At 38.1% G+C, this 17,071-nt stretch overlaps 1 protein-coding gene across 3 annotated transcripts in view; it reads right to left on the bottom strand.

Annotated features, from left to right (window-relative positions):
* The window catches only part of rxraa (retinoid X receptor, alpha a), a 162,444-nt gene that overhangs the window by 70,025 nt on the left and 75,348 nt on the right, over positions 1–17,071 (bottom strand). For all 3 annotated transcript variants that reach the window (XM_079847742.1, XM_079847744.1, XM_079847743.1), the window contains exon 2: positions 7,765–7,875. In XM_079847742.1, coding sequence (XP_079703868.1) covers positions 7,765–7,875 — 111 coding nt within the window. The remainder of the gene's footprint in view (positions 1–7,764; positions 7,876–17,071) is intronic.

Below are 17,071 nucleotides of genomic sequence, written 5' to 3'. Positions count from 1 at the left end.
GAGCCGCGCCTGAGACGCGTGTTTCACGCAGGCAGTGTGCAAACTCCAACCTGTTAACATGGGAGCCGAAATAAAAACGGACACGCCACGCAGCCAGTGAGTCGCCGGCCTTATTCAAGCGTTTGAGAACCGTTTCGCGGGGGATCCCAGGTGTGCAAAAAAAACCAAAACAAACGAATATTCGAATGTCAAATTTTCAAATCGAATACCAACCCACCGAACGATTATTCAAATATTCGGGTCCAGCCCTACTGTAAACATATCTAAACTTAGAGAGAGAAATGCAAGGCTTAAATACAAATTCATAGTGTTTTTCAAGAACGTCAGACAATTGAATACATTTCAGAAATTTGAATAAAAAAAAGTTTTTTCAGAAGCTAAGAAATTTTATAAAAAAGGTTTTGACTTCAAAAATGTGCATCATTTAAATCACAATAAGGTCAGTCAATGTATTAAAAAAAAAGAAAAAGTAAACTGTTAATTTTGATTTCATGATGACTTCGAGCCATGATCACCATAAATTAAACCTTAATGACGCAACAGACAGAGAAAGGCCATGGAAAGGCTGCATATCCCAGAAGGCAGTGAGATGCAGAGCGAGACACGCTGTTGCCGCCCACCAACTCCCTCGGTCAGCTGTGACAATGAGATAGGATTTCACTGTGATGGTGGCACACAGAGATTAAGAGCTCAAAGATTTATCAAAGGCTTAGTCGCTCTGATTTTTTCCTGACCCAGACACAACGAGCGGCTGCTGTCACACTGTGCCAATGTGAGCTCCACTTCCTCTGTTTGTAACTCCATTTTTTATTTTTTGCTTCCTCATGCAGATTTGGCCCCATGTCTCTAACTATTGCCACTCACACTTTTGTTTCACACATGCTCTTTCAGTCTCTCTGGCTCTAATTGGCTGGCATGTAACTAAGAATGTCAGCTGGGCTCTCCTTCAGAGATGGTCACTGAATCAACTAGTTTATGATGCTCTCTCTCACACACAAACACACACACACACACACACACACACACACACACACACACACACACACACACACACACACACACACACACTAAAGTCATTCCATTCTACAGTGTGTGTTGTCCTGCAGTCGTTTGAGGTAAAAGTGTGGCTGTGTGTTTGTATTGGCAGTCAAAGCAAGTGTTTATCAGTATTGTTTTTCCATTTTGCCACAAAAAAATGCAACGTGACGGTGATACACTCATATCTTACACAAGGGGTGGTCTTTTATAATAGAGTCCTAAAAAGCAAATGTATTTTGCACACAAAAAAAACCTGTATAAATGTAAATAAATATCAAATTAAATAAATCAATGACTTTGAGAAGGGAATATCCAACGGCAGGGAGTGTTCCGGACAACGTAAAAACATATATTATTTATAATAACAATAATAATAGTAAAAAGCATTTTTATTAATTCATTTGTTATTATTATTATTAACAATACATTAATAATTATATTCATCATCATCATTATTAATCCAACAACAAGGAATATTATTATCATCATCATCACACTAAAGAACGGATGACGACTGAAATATTTAAAGAGACATATACAAACAGTGACAAACTTAAAAGTAATTTGCATTAGAATATAAAGTTTTAATGGAATTAATAAAGAAATCACCAAAACAATTTTTTTTTTTAGGGCCGAATATACGAAATTATGTTCAACAGTGTCGAAGGCCTTATGGAAGTCTAAGAAAAGAATGAAACTCATCTGGGTATAGATGTGGGTAATCAACGAGGTCTAATACCAAGCAAATATTATTTGAAATGTGTCTATTACGTATAAAACCTGACTGTGTGTCATCGATAAGAAAATCCAAAGTTCTTCTGAGAAGGTTTTATAGAATTCAGAGTTTAAACCATCTACACCAGGGGATTTATTAAACTTGAGCTCTGTAATAGCTTGAAGGACTTTCTTTATAGAACTATCAAAATGTTCTTTTTGATCTTCATTTATAGTTTTCAAATTAGTAAGACTATCTATAAAAACAGAGGAATTATTGTCATTAAACTCTGAATTGTAAAGAGTGCTAAAAAAGGTCGAACAGTAATCTGCAATGTCCTTTGAGTTATGTGTTATCATACCATTAATATTCAAATGCAAAATTGTATTTGTTTTTGCATGGAATTTCTCTAATTGAAAGAAATGACCTTTTTCCAACCATCTCTGTCTAGATCTAATGAAGGCCCCCTCTGCCCTCCTTTTATAAATATCTAATTGGCTTTGAAGTGTGAATAACTCAAGACATTCATTATCCGACAAATTTGGAGGAGATTTATGAGTAAAAGCCGTAATTTCGTCTCCTCTTCAAGTTTTTTAGCTTTAGATAATAAACTGCCAAATTTTCTGAGAAATTTAGAAGCTTCAAATTTAAATAACTCCCAATTAGTGCAATAGTTATTACTCCTATTAGAATAAGTGAATTTGGGAATTTAGATAAACAGTGTGTAATACGACTCTCTAATTTTTTGATTTAAGCATATTTTTCAACTTTAGAATTGTACCCATAAAAATGTATAATAATTATAATCACCAGATCTAGTTTAATAACTAAAATAATGAAATGACCAAGGGGATCCCCCTCTTTCCAGAAATTACGTCTTTGGGAATTGAATTAACTTCTTGAAAGAAACAAAAGTCAGATTTCTGCTGTTTAGCAAATAAAAACAAAGCTTTACGTTGAACATTAAACCCCTGACATTAAGTGTAACTAACGAAAACAACATGAATATATGAGGAACAAAAGAAATAAGAACAGTATTAGAAAAACTTCCATCCCCTTCGAAATGAAATAAAATAAGAATGAACCCGGTTATGAAACTATAAATGTTACAGATAACATTAACCCAAAAGTAAATAGGCAAGTAATAAACACTAGTACAAACTTACAAGTTGGCCTACAACTTGGCCTAGAAACAGGTCAGAGGGAAAAGTGTTCACATGACGCAAGATGAAAATCACTTGATTTCACGAGGGTGACTGCACCTCTTTCCAGAACGCTAATTTTCCTTCCTTCCTAGCAGCTTCAACCAACGGCCACTTCTTCATCCTCAGTGACTTCTTCTGTCAAATCTTCTGTGAATCTCAGCTTGTGACTCCTCAGATATTCAGAGTGCTTGGCTTGCCGCCAGATCAGGTCCCGCGTCTTCTCACTAAGCGAATAATTACTGGTCTTGGTCTATTGGCTGCTCCTTCAGCTTTTCCAGTCGATGCACAATATCTATGGCATCTTTGAAAGAAAGTTTGAGTCGGGAACAACTGAGACACAGTGAACTGAACAAAGTGACTTTTTGGTTGATATTTTCAAGTTTGTGGATTTTGGTGCTGTTTAAGTTGGTGGTAGTTTTGCAGCTTTTCAAGTCTGTTTTTAAGCCGTTTACTTCTTCAAACACAAAGTCAATTGATTTCTTAAGGCCATCAATGCTCACTGTGTTGCTGGTAATCATTTTGCTGAGGTCGTTTGCACTTTCTTTAATCCTGCATGTCAATGTTGCAATGACATTATCTTGCAATTCCGTCAGGGAAATTTCACCTCGAGATTTCTTTTGTTGAGGTTTCACAGGCGTATATAGATCGGAGTCATGTACGATCTCGAGACTTGGGCTTTCAGACCGGGTGACATCAGGATGTTGTTGATCATATTGATGGTCTACCTCGATGTGTGCAGCAGACCCACCAACAGCGACAGGAACATCTAATTCCATCTCTTCCGTAAGCAACTTGGTGGTAGAGCTCTTATTTTTTCCTTTGCGTTTCATCGTGCTATCCTTGGTTTCCATGTGAGTTCAAGGGTTCAGTTAATCCAAATGGCTGAATGCATAATCGAAGAGTTAAAATATAGGGGATGGAAAGTCAAATTGAATCAACTGCATGAAACTGCGACCGTACCGGCTGCCATCTTGGATCGCCTCCCGACACACTGCACTCTCTGCTAATACATCATAGCGCCTGACATCTCTGATCCAAAAAACATCTATTTAAAGCCAATATCACAGATGTGTCCTCCATCATTTTCATTTCAAGAGGCATGGGCAGTGTAACACAAGACATGAAAGCAAGCTGCTTTCAATTAGCTGGCAGATTAGCACAAAAAGTGCTTGACAGCGTCACGGGGAAAACTCCATCCCAATGAGCCACATGACTCCCACTTTGCTTCCAGTGTTTACACGGGGCTGATGAGGGAATAAAGTAAAACGTCTCTCCCAGATGAGATCACTCAGATCAAACTTTTCGTTTTGCTTCTCCTCATTACACTCCCGACGTATGGAATGTGCTCATTGGTGCAGAAACCGGGGGTGGCTGGAGTGTTTAGGACTGCTGCCAGGTCTTTATCAAATAGCTGATGAAAATGAACTTCGAAATCCAATTAGCCCAAACCCTCTTGGCAGCTACGACCCAAATAATGACAGACTGCAGGCTCGCTGGGAGAATATAAACCAACATGAGTACATATGACAAAGACATGTTAAAAAATGGCAGCCGAATTGTTATTTCTCCACTGGGTTACCTTTGAAGCCCAGTTTAAATAAATATTACCATTAAAATAGCCTGTACGCCGGGTAGTGATGGATTTCAGAGCGAATAAAGAGCCTGACTCTATAATCAACAAGTTGGAGTTTCCAGGCCCCTTTTTGGCGGCCCCGGGCCAACAGGAAGTGGCGAGGGCGAGCATGGACGCCAACCAGACCCAATTAAAAAACAAGGAGCATGGAAATGTTGCAGCTAACAAGCTCCTTTCCTTGACCTCCCTCACCTTTTGACCCCAGAGTGCACCTTCCCCTTCCCGTGCAACCACAAGGTCTACAAACACATGCTTTGGTCTCGGAAAGCCTGACCGCATTTTCTTTTTGTCTCTCTGTAGGCTGCCGGCGACGTTCCACGGAGCTAAAACACACCCACCTCAAGCAGAGTAATTTATGCAGTTAATTCTACAGCCACTTGTCGTAATAGGGCCGCAAAAGTTGCTTCCAAGAACTCGGGACAATAAATAGCCTCCAAATTAATTGGGAGAATTTATGAAGCTGAGAGATGCAACGCGACCCAACCAATATAATTAAGTGTGGCTAGAAGTAATAAGGTTTGGCTTTAGGGCGTAAATTGAGTTTAAGATAAGTGAAGCCAATAAAAAGTGAATAATTAAAGAAAAAACACCCACACCTGAAGGAGAAAGTGATCTGAAATGAGTCTGACTAACCCTCGTCTCCTTACCCAACCCTAATGAAACAACAAAAAACTGAGCCAGCGATCGTCTCCTTCTGCCCGCTACAGAAGTGGTCCTGTCATTTGGGCTCGGCAAACATGGACCATATGTGAGTTCAGCGCTGGCAATCAGACTCCATTATGAAGCAGGCGGCTGAGTTCATCAGGAAAAAATTAGCCCGCCACTCGGTTGAGCTCTCCCATTGGCCGGTCACGCGGAGCGCTGCGTTTGAGGGCACCCCAGACATTCCTGTGGATAATCTTTTCCATTCCTCTACTCGCTGCAGCAAGAAGAGCCCAGATCGCAGTACAAGGACGGCATTGTGAGGCCCCTCCGCAGCAGTTTTTTAAGTGCTCCCTCTTGCGCACTTCATACGAGCACTTAAAAAAAAAAATTATATTAATAAAAACCAAGCGCCTTTGAAATGAAGTTGGAACTGAATAAGGACGCTGTTTCTCACGGTCTCTTTCCAGTAAGGGTATGTTTTGTAAAAAAACAACAAAAAAACAATGTAAAACCACTGGAAGCCAAAGTGCCGCCACATCAGGGATTCAGATCTCCCCCGGTGACGTTCCTTTGCCTGCTTCGTTCGCCAACAAACCCATGTCATCTTCCTTACTCGAATGTGTGATTTTGGTCACCACGGTACAAGCAACAAGCTAAGACTGGAACACATCCTCCCGCTCTGAAGAGATTTACGGAAACACATTCCCTAATTAGAAACACGGCTATTACTACTTCTATAAACGAGCGACTCCAGTTAGGCTAGCCACCACACCAGACCACAGGGTTTCCACAGTAACCGTTTCACCGCGAACAGACTGCTGAGCACCACGCAGGGTTTTAAAGACTCGTTATCCACAAGCTCTATTATGGGCTCTGGAAAAGACAATATGTAGAAAGAAATCATTTTAATAGGCAAACTTATTTGTGTTGCCAAAAACTCTCTGGAGTGTCTCAAGACCACCACGCCAGCTTGCGGAAATATTTAACATTTTTCACAAACAGTACGACTTGAGCACGAATGGCTCAGAGTAAATCAACTAAACCAAGGAAATCTCTCTGTATACCATCAATAAAAGTAGCCCTTTGTTGTAAATGATGTATGCAGACCATCTGCAGTGGCTATTGAAACATGCTTGCCATGCCTTTCAGGGTTGAGAGAGTATAAAACATGGATTCAATCAAATCACATGGCTACGTGAGGGATAAACCAGCCTTCAACTTGTGCTTCTGAGCAAACGCTGAACCCTTTGGGGCTTTTGTAAAAAATATTTTATAAAACAAAAAAAAAAGTCAAAGAAGTGACCATCAAATCCAATCCCAAAGCAAAATCAAAGAGATGAATCAAAATGGTATCTCATTTGAATAGCATATATGGATAAGGTCTCCCATAATGCACCTGGCACATGCAGGGGAACAGAACTGACTCATTTATATAGATACACAGGAGTTTTTCCCACATCCGTGATTCTCATCTGATGTCACAAACAAGGTTGCAAATCTGTTATGATAGGGCAAAAAAAGATGTTGCTAAATGCAACTAATTAAACCTAATTAACCATATAATTGTGCATATGAAGAATAACTAAATAAATTGGCTTATCAACGTTAGGAGTAAACATTTTATGTATCTTTTGTTGTTGACGTCTGTCCAGTCAAACTGAACAATTCATCTGTCAATTAGTTGAAACCATTCAAAATACAGATATGTCATGTCCTCATCCAAAACTGTCAAATTAATGAATTTCAATGTTTCATTGTGAGGACATGTGCATTAAATTTTGTTCGGTTGCTACTTGATGCGCAATGAAAAATCTAGACACAAAATCAACTGAGAACCACAGTCCTACAGGATTCTAAACTGAATTGATTCAGGAGTCTTTTATGGACCCATTTTTTTATGAATCAGTTCATTTTTCACTTGCTTATGAACTGATCTAGAGGTTACACTATGTTAGGACAATACAATAAAAGACATGTAACAAAACATACTTACACGCAAGCCAACAGTATATCATTCTCCACATACCACAGGGACACGGCTGGAATGTGCCGTAACTCTACCCCATAAGGATCACTTAGAGAAGACTGGTTGCTAACATGTCCATCAGCCCTAGCACAACAAACTGTAAATAACACACTGCAGGGCCGAAACATTTGGATGGGGCCAGACACTATTTCAGATTAAAGAGTGTGTTTGTATGTGTACGCATGTGGCGCAAGATGTGTCTTGTTTCTTGCAGATGCAGACATATTACAAGACCAGACACATTTGGCATGAGTTATAGCCGAGCGCAGTGGAAATCCGTTTAGGGCTCTAAATATGACTTCAATGCATTGATTTATGCATGCATTTTGAGTGTTCTTCAAAGTAAGAACCATAAGGTTTCATGGGAACAGTTGACGCACACAAAAAGGCAGAATTATTATATGCTGAAGCTACATAGCTGCCAACCGTTGAATTATTGCTAAAAGCTTACGCTCTACAGAGAACATAAGTGATTTTGCAGTCCTGAATAAGCATTCGTTACCTGTAGAAAGTCTGCGCTGATGAAGAGCACACATTCCGCTGAAACACGTACATGCTTCTGCTCGTCCTCTCTGAGGCGGTGGTGGTATTGAACACTGGGGCTTCAGGAACCCTATGGGAAAAACACATGAGATTCAACTTTACTACATGTAATTCATAATGATGAAACTATTTTGTCAACATAATTGTAATGTCAAATAACCATGGGGGTGGGGGGGGGGGGGGGGTGGGGGAGTTTTAGCCATGTTGTCCATCTCTACTGAAAAAATATGCACTTCTGATTGCCCACTTCAAGATCAGACTGGCAGACTTGACAGAGCAGATGTTTATTTGCCCTTTATATTTAAATTGATCTTTTAAAGAAGCAACTTCTTTGACTCATCCTGCCTCATATATTGCCCCTCTATGTGCAGTGATAAGCCCTGGCCAACCTCTCACATTTCCAGTTTTTCCCTGTTCTCCAACCCACAACCCCAGAGGCTGCCAAACATGCGAGTCGTGATGCAAAGGGGTAAAAAACCGCCAGGGGGGAGTTAAGAAAGGAGCAGGGGTGAGATCGGAGGCGGATGACTCAGTATGGGCAAAAGGCCAGATGATACAGGCATGCCTGCGGGGGTCATGGTAAGACGCCACGCTGTGCATCTCAGGGGTTTTTGGGCCATTCCTCACACAGGAACCTTTTCTCTGGTACAATGGGTTAACTGATATCATCACCCACGTGGCAAGAGATCACAGAATGTCAACCGCAAGGGGTTTGCTGTCAATCAACATTTGATCTTAAAGGGACATGTTGACCCACAAATGAACATTACACACTCTATTTTTGTTTCGAATCTGTATGATGACTTCTGTGGAACACAAAAGTTACATTTGAGGAATATCCTAGATTTCATTTAAATGTACAAAATTACAAAAAGCACTAAAAGTATAATAGTAGACTATATGACTTGTGTGCTATATTCCATGTCTTTAGCCATAAACAAAATAGCTATTCTGAGATCTTTTCAAATGAATCAGATGATTCAGTTCACAAAAACACTTTAAGGGTGCGTCTCAATCCACTCCCTAGTTCACTAGTCAAAGAGCCATTTTTAGGGGTGTCTTAATCACCCTAATCACAAAAACTTCCTAGTGCACTGAAACGTTAGCTCCCTTAAAAGTCCCCACAATGCACCATGAAATCCAGAGAGCGATCGATACTCACTATTAACAGATATTCTTAAGCGGGAAACCAAAGCCAAAATATATTGATTCACAACCTTGAGAGCTAGGGAGCTGACTGAGATGCACCCTTTATTCATGAATCACTTATCTGGTTCTCAAGTCAACTCATTGACTCAATTGTCCCGTTGCAGAAAGGGTTTGGAGTGACAAATAGGTGAGGTGAATACATTTTTTTAGGTGAACTATCCCCTTAAGTACTTAAATTAAAATCCTTAAAAAAGTGAACGAACTGTAAAAAGTCAACATGATATTTGTAATATTAAAACAAAATCACAAAACTTAGAGAGCAAAATAAAAGACATTTGAGGATGTAACTTTTGCTGTAGTCTACTTTTAAAAGTCAGCTAAGGATGTGTGATGACTCACAGAGCCAATGAAAGATAGGATGAGCGAGCGCGCACTGAATGTGCACCGAATGATCTTAAAAAGCTTGTAGACCTTTCGGATGGGAGCGAACATGAAGAGCGAAGGGCAGCCACATCCCCCCACTCCGGTCCCTGCTCAATAAAGCGCCTTTACTTCCACCATGAAAAACATGTCATTCCAGATGAGCTCAGCCAATGACATTTAAATCAGGCACAGGGATATTGAATTAGTTCCCCATGATAAGCTGGCTGGGATGCTGATGCTTTGGTCAAAGTGGTGGGGGTGGGGGGGGAGACAGGAAACGGACGGACTGCCTGTTAAGCGCCTGCTGCAGCTGTTTGATTAAAATGACAAAAACGTGGAATTGTTCAGAGAGGGACGAGAAACCTTAAAGACGATACCAAGGCATGGTAATATAGACATTATGAGCCTGTTTTTAAGAAGAAAAAGAACTGTGAAAAGAGCTGGAGAAAGACAGGAAAAGGGACAGCAACAATCAAACTATATAACAATTACTTTGCCCAAATATGAAAACTGTCTTAATGTAGTTACAAACTCATTTGCTGTTATTTTTCAGTGGAGCAATTTATGAAGAATCTTCATAGTGTGGTTTCCATAGAACTACAATTCACAGCGACCACATTTGCCAATCTCACAAATAAATATATAAATAGCTGTGTGCTCTACATTCCTAGGTCTTCTGAAGCCATCCAATAGATAACATTACCCTTCAGTAATTTGTTAACTTGGGAATCTTTACAACTATATCATTGAATCAGTGAGTTGAACTAGAGATCTGAATCAGTTCAATGTCATGAATTGATCATTACACTGAGCCAGTTCTTTTCAATGAACAGACTGATCTGGTTCACAAATAGAACTAAATGAGTTTGTCCATGAATCTTGACTTCAGCTTATTGATCATGTTAACAGGTTCACTGGAGGGGAAGATTATCAGTAACTTAAATTTCCTCACACAAAATCATATGAGAAGAGTCTGAATATAGCATTTGAGTCGCATGAAATACTTTTACACTTTTTGGTCATTTTTGTTCACTATGAACAGTATGGAAAAAGCAGAAGTGTAAAAAGAAACAACAAAAAACAATAGCATACAGCAGTTTTAATATAACATCATAAGGGAGTTAACAATTTAGAATCATCCTTTTTTGGTGAACTATCTCTTTAAGAAAGTGCTGAATTAATCTTAAAGGGAAAGTTCACCCCAAAATTTTAATTAGCCCATGATTTACTCACCCTCAAGTCATCCTAGGTGTATATAACTTTCTTCTTTCAGTTGAATACAATCTGAGTTGTATTCCTGGCTTTTCCAAGCTTAATAATGGCAGTGAATGGCCATTTCTGTTTTGAAGTCCATAAAAGTGCATCTATCCATCATTAAAGTGTTCCACACGGCTCCGGGGGGTTAATAAAGGCTTTCTTAAGCGACGCGATGCGTTTGTGTATGAAAAATATCCATATTTAAATCTTTATTAAGTAAAAGTAACTTTTTATTAAAGTAACTAGCTTCCGGCCAAAAGAACATACGGATTCCATTTAAGTATAAAGCGCAACTTATGCGAGTAATGCGACGTACTGCTGATATTTACTCTACCCCAGGACGCACTACGCTACTTCTGACTTCATAAGTTGCGCTTTAGGCGTAAGTAGACTGTGTATGGCCGTTTGGCCGGAAGCTAGAATTTAACTTTGTAAAGTGGTAAATATGACTATTTTTCTTACACAAACTCATCGCTTTGCTTCAGGAGGCCTTTATTAACCCACAGGAGCCGTGTGGAGCACTTTAATGATGGATGGATGCACAGATGCATAGATTTTATGGACTTCAAAACAGAAACGGCCATTCACTGCCATTATAAAGCTTGGAAGAGCCAGGACATTTTTTTATATAACTCTGATTGTATTCCTCTGAAAGAAGAATGGCATATACACCTAAGATGACTTGAGGTTGAGTAAATCATGGACTAATTTTAATTTTTGGGTGAACTATCCCTTTAAGGGGGAAAATATGAGATAGGAGGAAAAATAATGTCAATGCTTTTGTGTTCTCTCACAAAACATTTTGAGCCCTTTGTAAGCAAAAGCAAAGTTTCTCGGTGGAACACAAACGATTTTGCGAGGGAACGCAAAAGCACTGACAAATAATTTTTCCTCCATCTCATATTTTTTTCCCTTCATGTCCCTTTAGGGGCGCCGTACTATCTAAATGAAACCAATAAGCTGGTTTAAAAAATGGAGTAGCTGAAATACGCAATAATGAAAACCACAAGAGATTATAGGAAACTGTTATGCCACGTACGAGCACAAGTCTGATTATAAATCAGGTGATTAATCTGTGCAAATTCTTGAATAAGCAATGACTAAAGTGGAAGCCTGTTCGTTAACACAGTATAAGTCCAGCAGTGAAAAAGACAGTGAAAAAGAGGTATTAAGGTCTCACACTTCTGCTTTCTAGGACACACTTCAACCAGCGTGAAAAACATCAGACAAATCCAGCAAGTGTAAACCAAATTAAGCATGTAATACAAGGCTTGAACATAGCTGAAATAAATTAATCGGTAATCGTCATCAAAATTAATTTAGGCCATTGGGGACACGTTTCCCTGTGGCATATCCCTCATTTCCTGGCTCGACTGGTCAGCGGGCCCCATTAGCTCTTGCCTAAAAGCCCGACGGAGTGAATCACCTTCATTTCAGCCCAACAGATTCCGTATTGTGTAACCAGTGAAGGGCGGACAATGACACATCCCTGCTTGCTCTGAGCGATGTCACTGAAAATTACCGCTTTAACACATGAGCTAAGGCTCCCAGTCAACCTCGGCTTTTCCAAAAACACGGGTAATGCAGAAGGACAGGAAACCCCCCCCCCCCCCCCACACAAAAAAAAATGTAAAAAAAAAGGAAAAGGAGAAGGGAAAAGGAAGTTCTCAATCACAGTCCCAAAGAAAAAGGGTCTAATGAGAGAAAACACTCTTTGAAATGCTTCAGATATGCTAAAATTTTGCCAGATATGCTCGCCCATTTATGGCTTCATAATGGACCCAATTAAAATCATATTTCCCGTAATAATACAGCACACGGTTTAATTTCTGAATTAGAACCCACCAACGGCAGGCTATTCTAGCTGTGTACCTTTTATTTATGGCTTTTAATCAGAGATGTGTGTAAACATCCCACTGTGTGAACATGTGATTATTTCTTAAACAGTCTTGATGAATATTAAGATTAAGTAATCTGTCTTCTAACAGCTCCTCTGGACTTGAGCTTTATGTCTTGGCGTAAATCCCTGATTAGTCATGTTTAATCTCTCTCTTCTGATTCGGTATCCTGAATCAGTAGCCAATCTGCAAAGTAAATATACAGTGGAAGATGTTGCTCCCACGAATTATGTGCTTATGAAAATAGGCCTCAATTAATATTTTTTCACATTTCATGAAATATAATCCTAAAACACTGAGTTATTTAAATATGTAATGATGTACAATCAGCACATCATTATCACAAAATAAATGTTGGCAGGGTGATGAGGACTCTAGCAAGAGGAGGAGCTAAAATTATTTTATGTGAGAAGAAAGAGAAGGCAGAGTGATACGAGAGACATGAAACTAGCACAGCAATCAGCAGCCTGGGATGACTTTATCTGATCAGATCAAGTATTGATAGATCAATAGTAAAATGTTAAAGGGGTCATCGGATGCCCATTTTCCACAAGTTGGTATGATTCTTTAGGGTCTTCATGTAAAGTTTGTAACAAACTTTGGTTAAAATTCCTCAATGATTGTGTAAAACAACACCCTTTCTACCACCTCAAAAACAGCTCTGTTCACAGTGACCCGTTTCAGTGCATGTCTCTTTAAATAATAAGCAACTGCTCACCCCACCCCTCTCTTCCATGGGGGGTGTCAGCACAAGCGCTCAAAGACACGTAAAGCGCTGTATACAAACCAGTATATAAATCGCTAAGGGCGGACATATGCTAATACGGGACAGTCTGTAAGCGGTCATGGGCAGAGCATGAGCAAAAATTGTTTTTTTTAAATAATAAAAAGAACTGCATATGAAAATTTAGGGAACACAGAAGGGAAAAAGGCCACAGTATGAGATGGGAACTGTTGTTCTGTTTGAAACAGATGGAATTCCAGCTGTTGGAGTTTCAAAATGTAGGATTAGGCTATACTGTAGAAATGGATCTGCTAGCAAACTGCTTCTTGTTACTATAGAAAGTCAGTGTTCAGTATCAAAATATAATATAGCATGTCAATTTTGAAATTAATCTAGATTAATCTAGATTAAAATGGCTCATTTGAATTCTGCTGAAGGCATTCAGAATATGTGTGCTACCCAAATAATGACTATAAAAGTAAGTCTTTGAGAACGGGTTTCTCAAGCCAGGTGGCGCATTAGACCAGGGGCTCATCTCCTGTTTCCAAAATGCATCACAAACTGCTTGAGAAAGCTGTTCTACTCATAGACTTTAAAAGGTTACTACTGTACTGTTACCGTACGTAGGCAACACTAGGTAGGCCTATGTTATTATCAACTACTATAGGCTATCAATTAGGGATGGGCGATATGGCCTAAAATCCATATTGTGATATACATTGCAGCCTCTTGCGATAACGATATTATAATAAAACCATTTCAGAACAGGTTACACAGACCCTGCTAAATGTTTTTTTTGTTTGTTTTTTTTTTGAAAGGGTGTATGTAGTTTTGAGAACATATACTGTGCAAAACTGTAAGTATACAACATAATTTTCCAGATAAATAAAATTTAAGTACACTAGCTGCAGAGACGTAAGTAGGTCTAATGTTTATTATGGCTTGGAGCTTATGAAACCCCAAATTTAAAATTAGAATATTGTCTAACTGATGGCTTTTCAGTAAAAAAGAAACACAACAACGATTCTTAAAATCGGGCGCTTTTAATAAAAAGAGATTATGTGCTACACCACTCACTAAGATATATTGGGAATAATACGCGCGCGCTGGTATTCAGTTATATGTTTCGTTTTGAATTTGAGGTGGTAGAACGGATTAGTCGTGTGTTAACTTACCGACCTGTTACACCACACAGTCTACGTCGGACGGCTTAAATCCGAACCAAGTCCAAATAATGGATGTTGCACCGATCTTTTACACCAGCTTTCACTTTCAGCCGTGTTTACTTAAGATGACGACGAATATGATGCGTTGCAGCCGGGTGTTCCTCGCGGCCGCGGGTAGATTGCGTCATCATAGCTTGTGTAGCTTGAGCCAGCTCCCAACCCAACTTGGAGAATAGATTAACGGCGATATTTTTTTTATCGCGCGATAAGAGTCTCGCGTTAACGCCGATAACGGCCCACCACTAATAATAATAAATATTATATTAATAATTAATAATATATCAATATTCATAATATATTAATATTAATAATAATACATTAATATTATAACATATTAATAATAATAATAATAATAATATATATTATATATATATAATAATAAATATTATATTAATAATATATTAATATTAATAATAATAATAAATACTATATTAACAATTAATAATATATTAGTATTAATATTAATAAATTAATATTATATTAGTATTAATATTAATAAATTAATATTATAACAATATAATAATAAATATACATATATATATATATATATATATATATATATATATATATATATATATATATATATATATATGTGTGTATGTGTGTGTGTGTGTGTGTGTGTGTGTGTGTGTGTGTGTGTGTGTGTGTGTGTGTGTATGCAAGTATGTACAGTATGTATGCATGTATGTATGTATGTATGTATGTATGTATATGTATATATATATATATATATATATATATATATATATATATATATATATATATATATATATATATATATATATTAGGGCTGGGTATTGACACAAATTTCACAATTCGATTCGATTTCGATTCACAAGCTTGCAATTCGATTCGATTCGATTTCGATTACGATTCGATTCGATTCGATTCAATATTGATTATTTTGGATATCAGGTACAATACACTGCAAATTTTCTCAAGGAAAACAAATCTCTTAACTATTATTGTAAACTTTGGGAGTCAGTTGTAGCCTATTGGCTTTATTAGCCTACTATAATATTGAAGGTAAAAATTAACTGATTTGTATACAAACACTTAAAAAACACTTTATTTTTATAATAATAAAGTTATATGAAATTATATAAAAATGTAAATGGTGGCTGTCATAAAAAACTTTCCAGATTTATTCAAACATGCATTAAATATTGAAGAACATTAAAAATTATAATGAATATGTAATATGCGGCATATATTTAACAAAATGTTAAATTTAACATTTTGTTAAATATATGCCCCATATACACACACGACCATAAACAGTGAGTTTATGGTCACTGGATATGTTTTTTCTGAGGTAAATGTGACGTACATGACATTGTTTACTAACGTCTTTCCACGGTTGAAACACTGATTGAGCGATTCCATGTGACATGATACGGACTTCGATAAGTTGTACTCTCTTTTAACACACTTTCAGATGCTCATTCAAGTTTATTTCGCGCTATAACTGGTGTTATTAAGGCAGAAGAGAAGATCACGTGCGCTCCGCGCTGCTGCTTCTCTTGAGCTGCGCCCATACTGTCGCTGTGCCAGAGCGATCTCACGCCACAGCGCCAAAACGGTAATTATGTTTTTGAATTTCATAAGGAAAATGGACGTAATTTGAAATCTGAGACTTTGTTTCATATCAATAATAACAAAGCACAAAGATTATAGCGATTTATTACATTCATTCAGCAACTGAAAACAGGATGACTAATCGATTCTTGGGATTTAAGAATCGATATCGTTTAGTAAAAATATATTTATGATATTTATAACATAAAAAAAATTTAGTTTATTTTATTATATTATTTATAAATCATTGATTTTTTTTACTTATCTTGAACAATTTCAGATAGATAGATCGGCTAGATAGGCTGCTTTTTTTCTGAGGACGGGGTTGGAAAAAAGGTTTAGATCACGAAGATTCATCTGCAATAATATATTCGTGCCCATCTTATTATCAACTCAATTTTGTAAACACTTTGCAGGGTCTTTTTTCCAGGGCCCAATAAACAGCCTTGAGAGCTCAGAGAAGCATGGGTGTAGCGCATTCCTCACGTCCTTGAAAAGCCTATTGTGTCGTCTTCTATGTATTAGCGGCTAGTGACGTTAAGCAGATTGCCTCATCCTTGAATGTGGAAGCATTCAGAGGAGTGTATTTTCAATCTAATGCGAAGGATGGGGAGGATTTTTAAACAACCCCTGAACTGATGAACCAATAACCCTTTCAAAACACACTCTCGCTGTGGCTATACATGCCAAACGCGGTTCCCCTGTTCTCTCATGGCTTACAAGTGTATTCCACTGTGGTGTCCAAAAATTAACTTCAGATGTTTGCTTTCCACTTACAGAAATAATCAGGCAGAGAAGCCTCTCATTAGATTCAATTACTGAACTGACAGTTATGCTACATCGGACAGACGCAACCTCCACGGTGCTTTAATCAAAGCCCATCAAAAATGACAGTCTGACTTTGTTGGGTCTCCTGGTTAAACCCCAAAAGCTACTCTGTAAATCAATGACGCATGGGCACAATCGCTCTTTCATCACAGAGAACATGTCTTGGATGCTGATCAGCATGAT

Source organism: Squalius cephalus (genome assembly GCF_949319135.1).
Source record: "Squalius cephalus genome assembly, chromosome: 17".
NCBI classification, from domain to species: Eukaryota; Metazoa; Chordata; class Actinopteri; order Cypriniformes; family Leuciscidae; genus Squalius; species Squalius cephalus.
The sequence above is the reverse complement of the archived record's forward strand: the minus strand, read 5'-3'. Positions and strand labels throughout refer to the sequence as shown.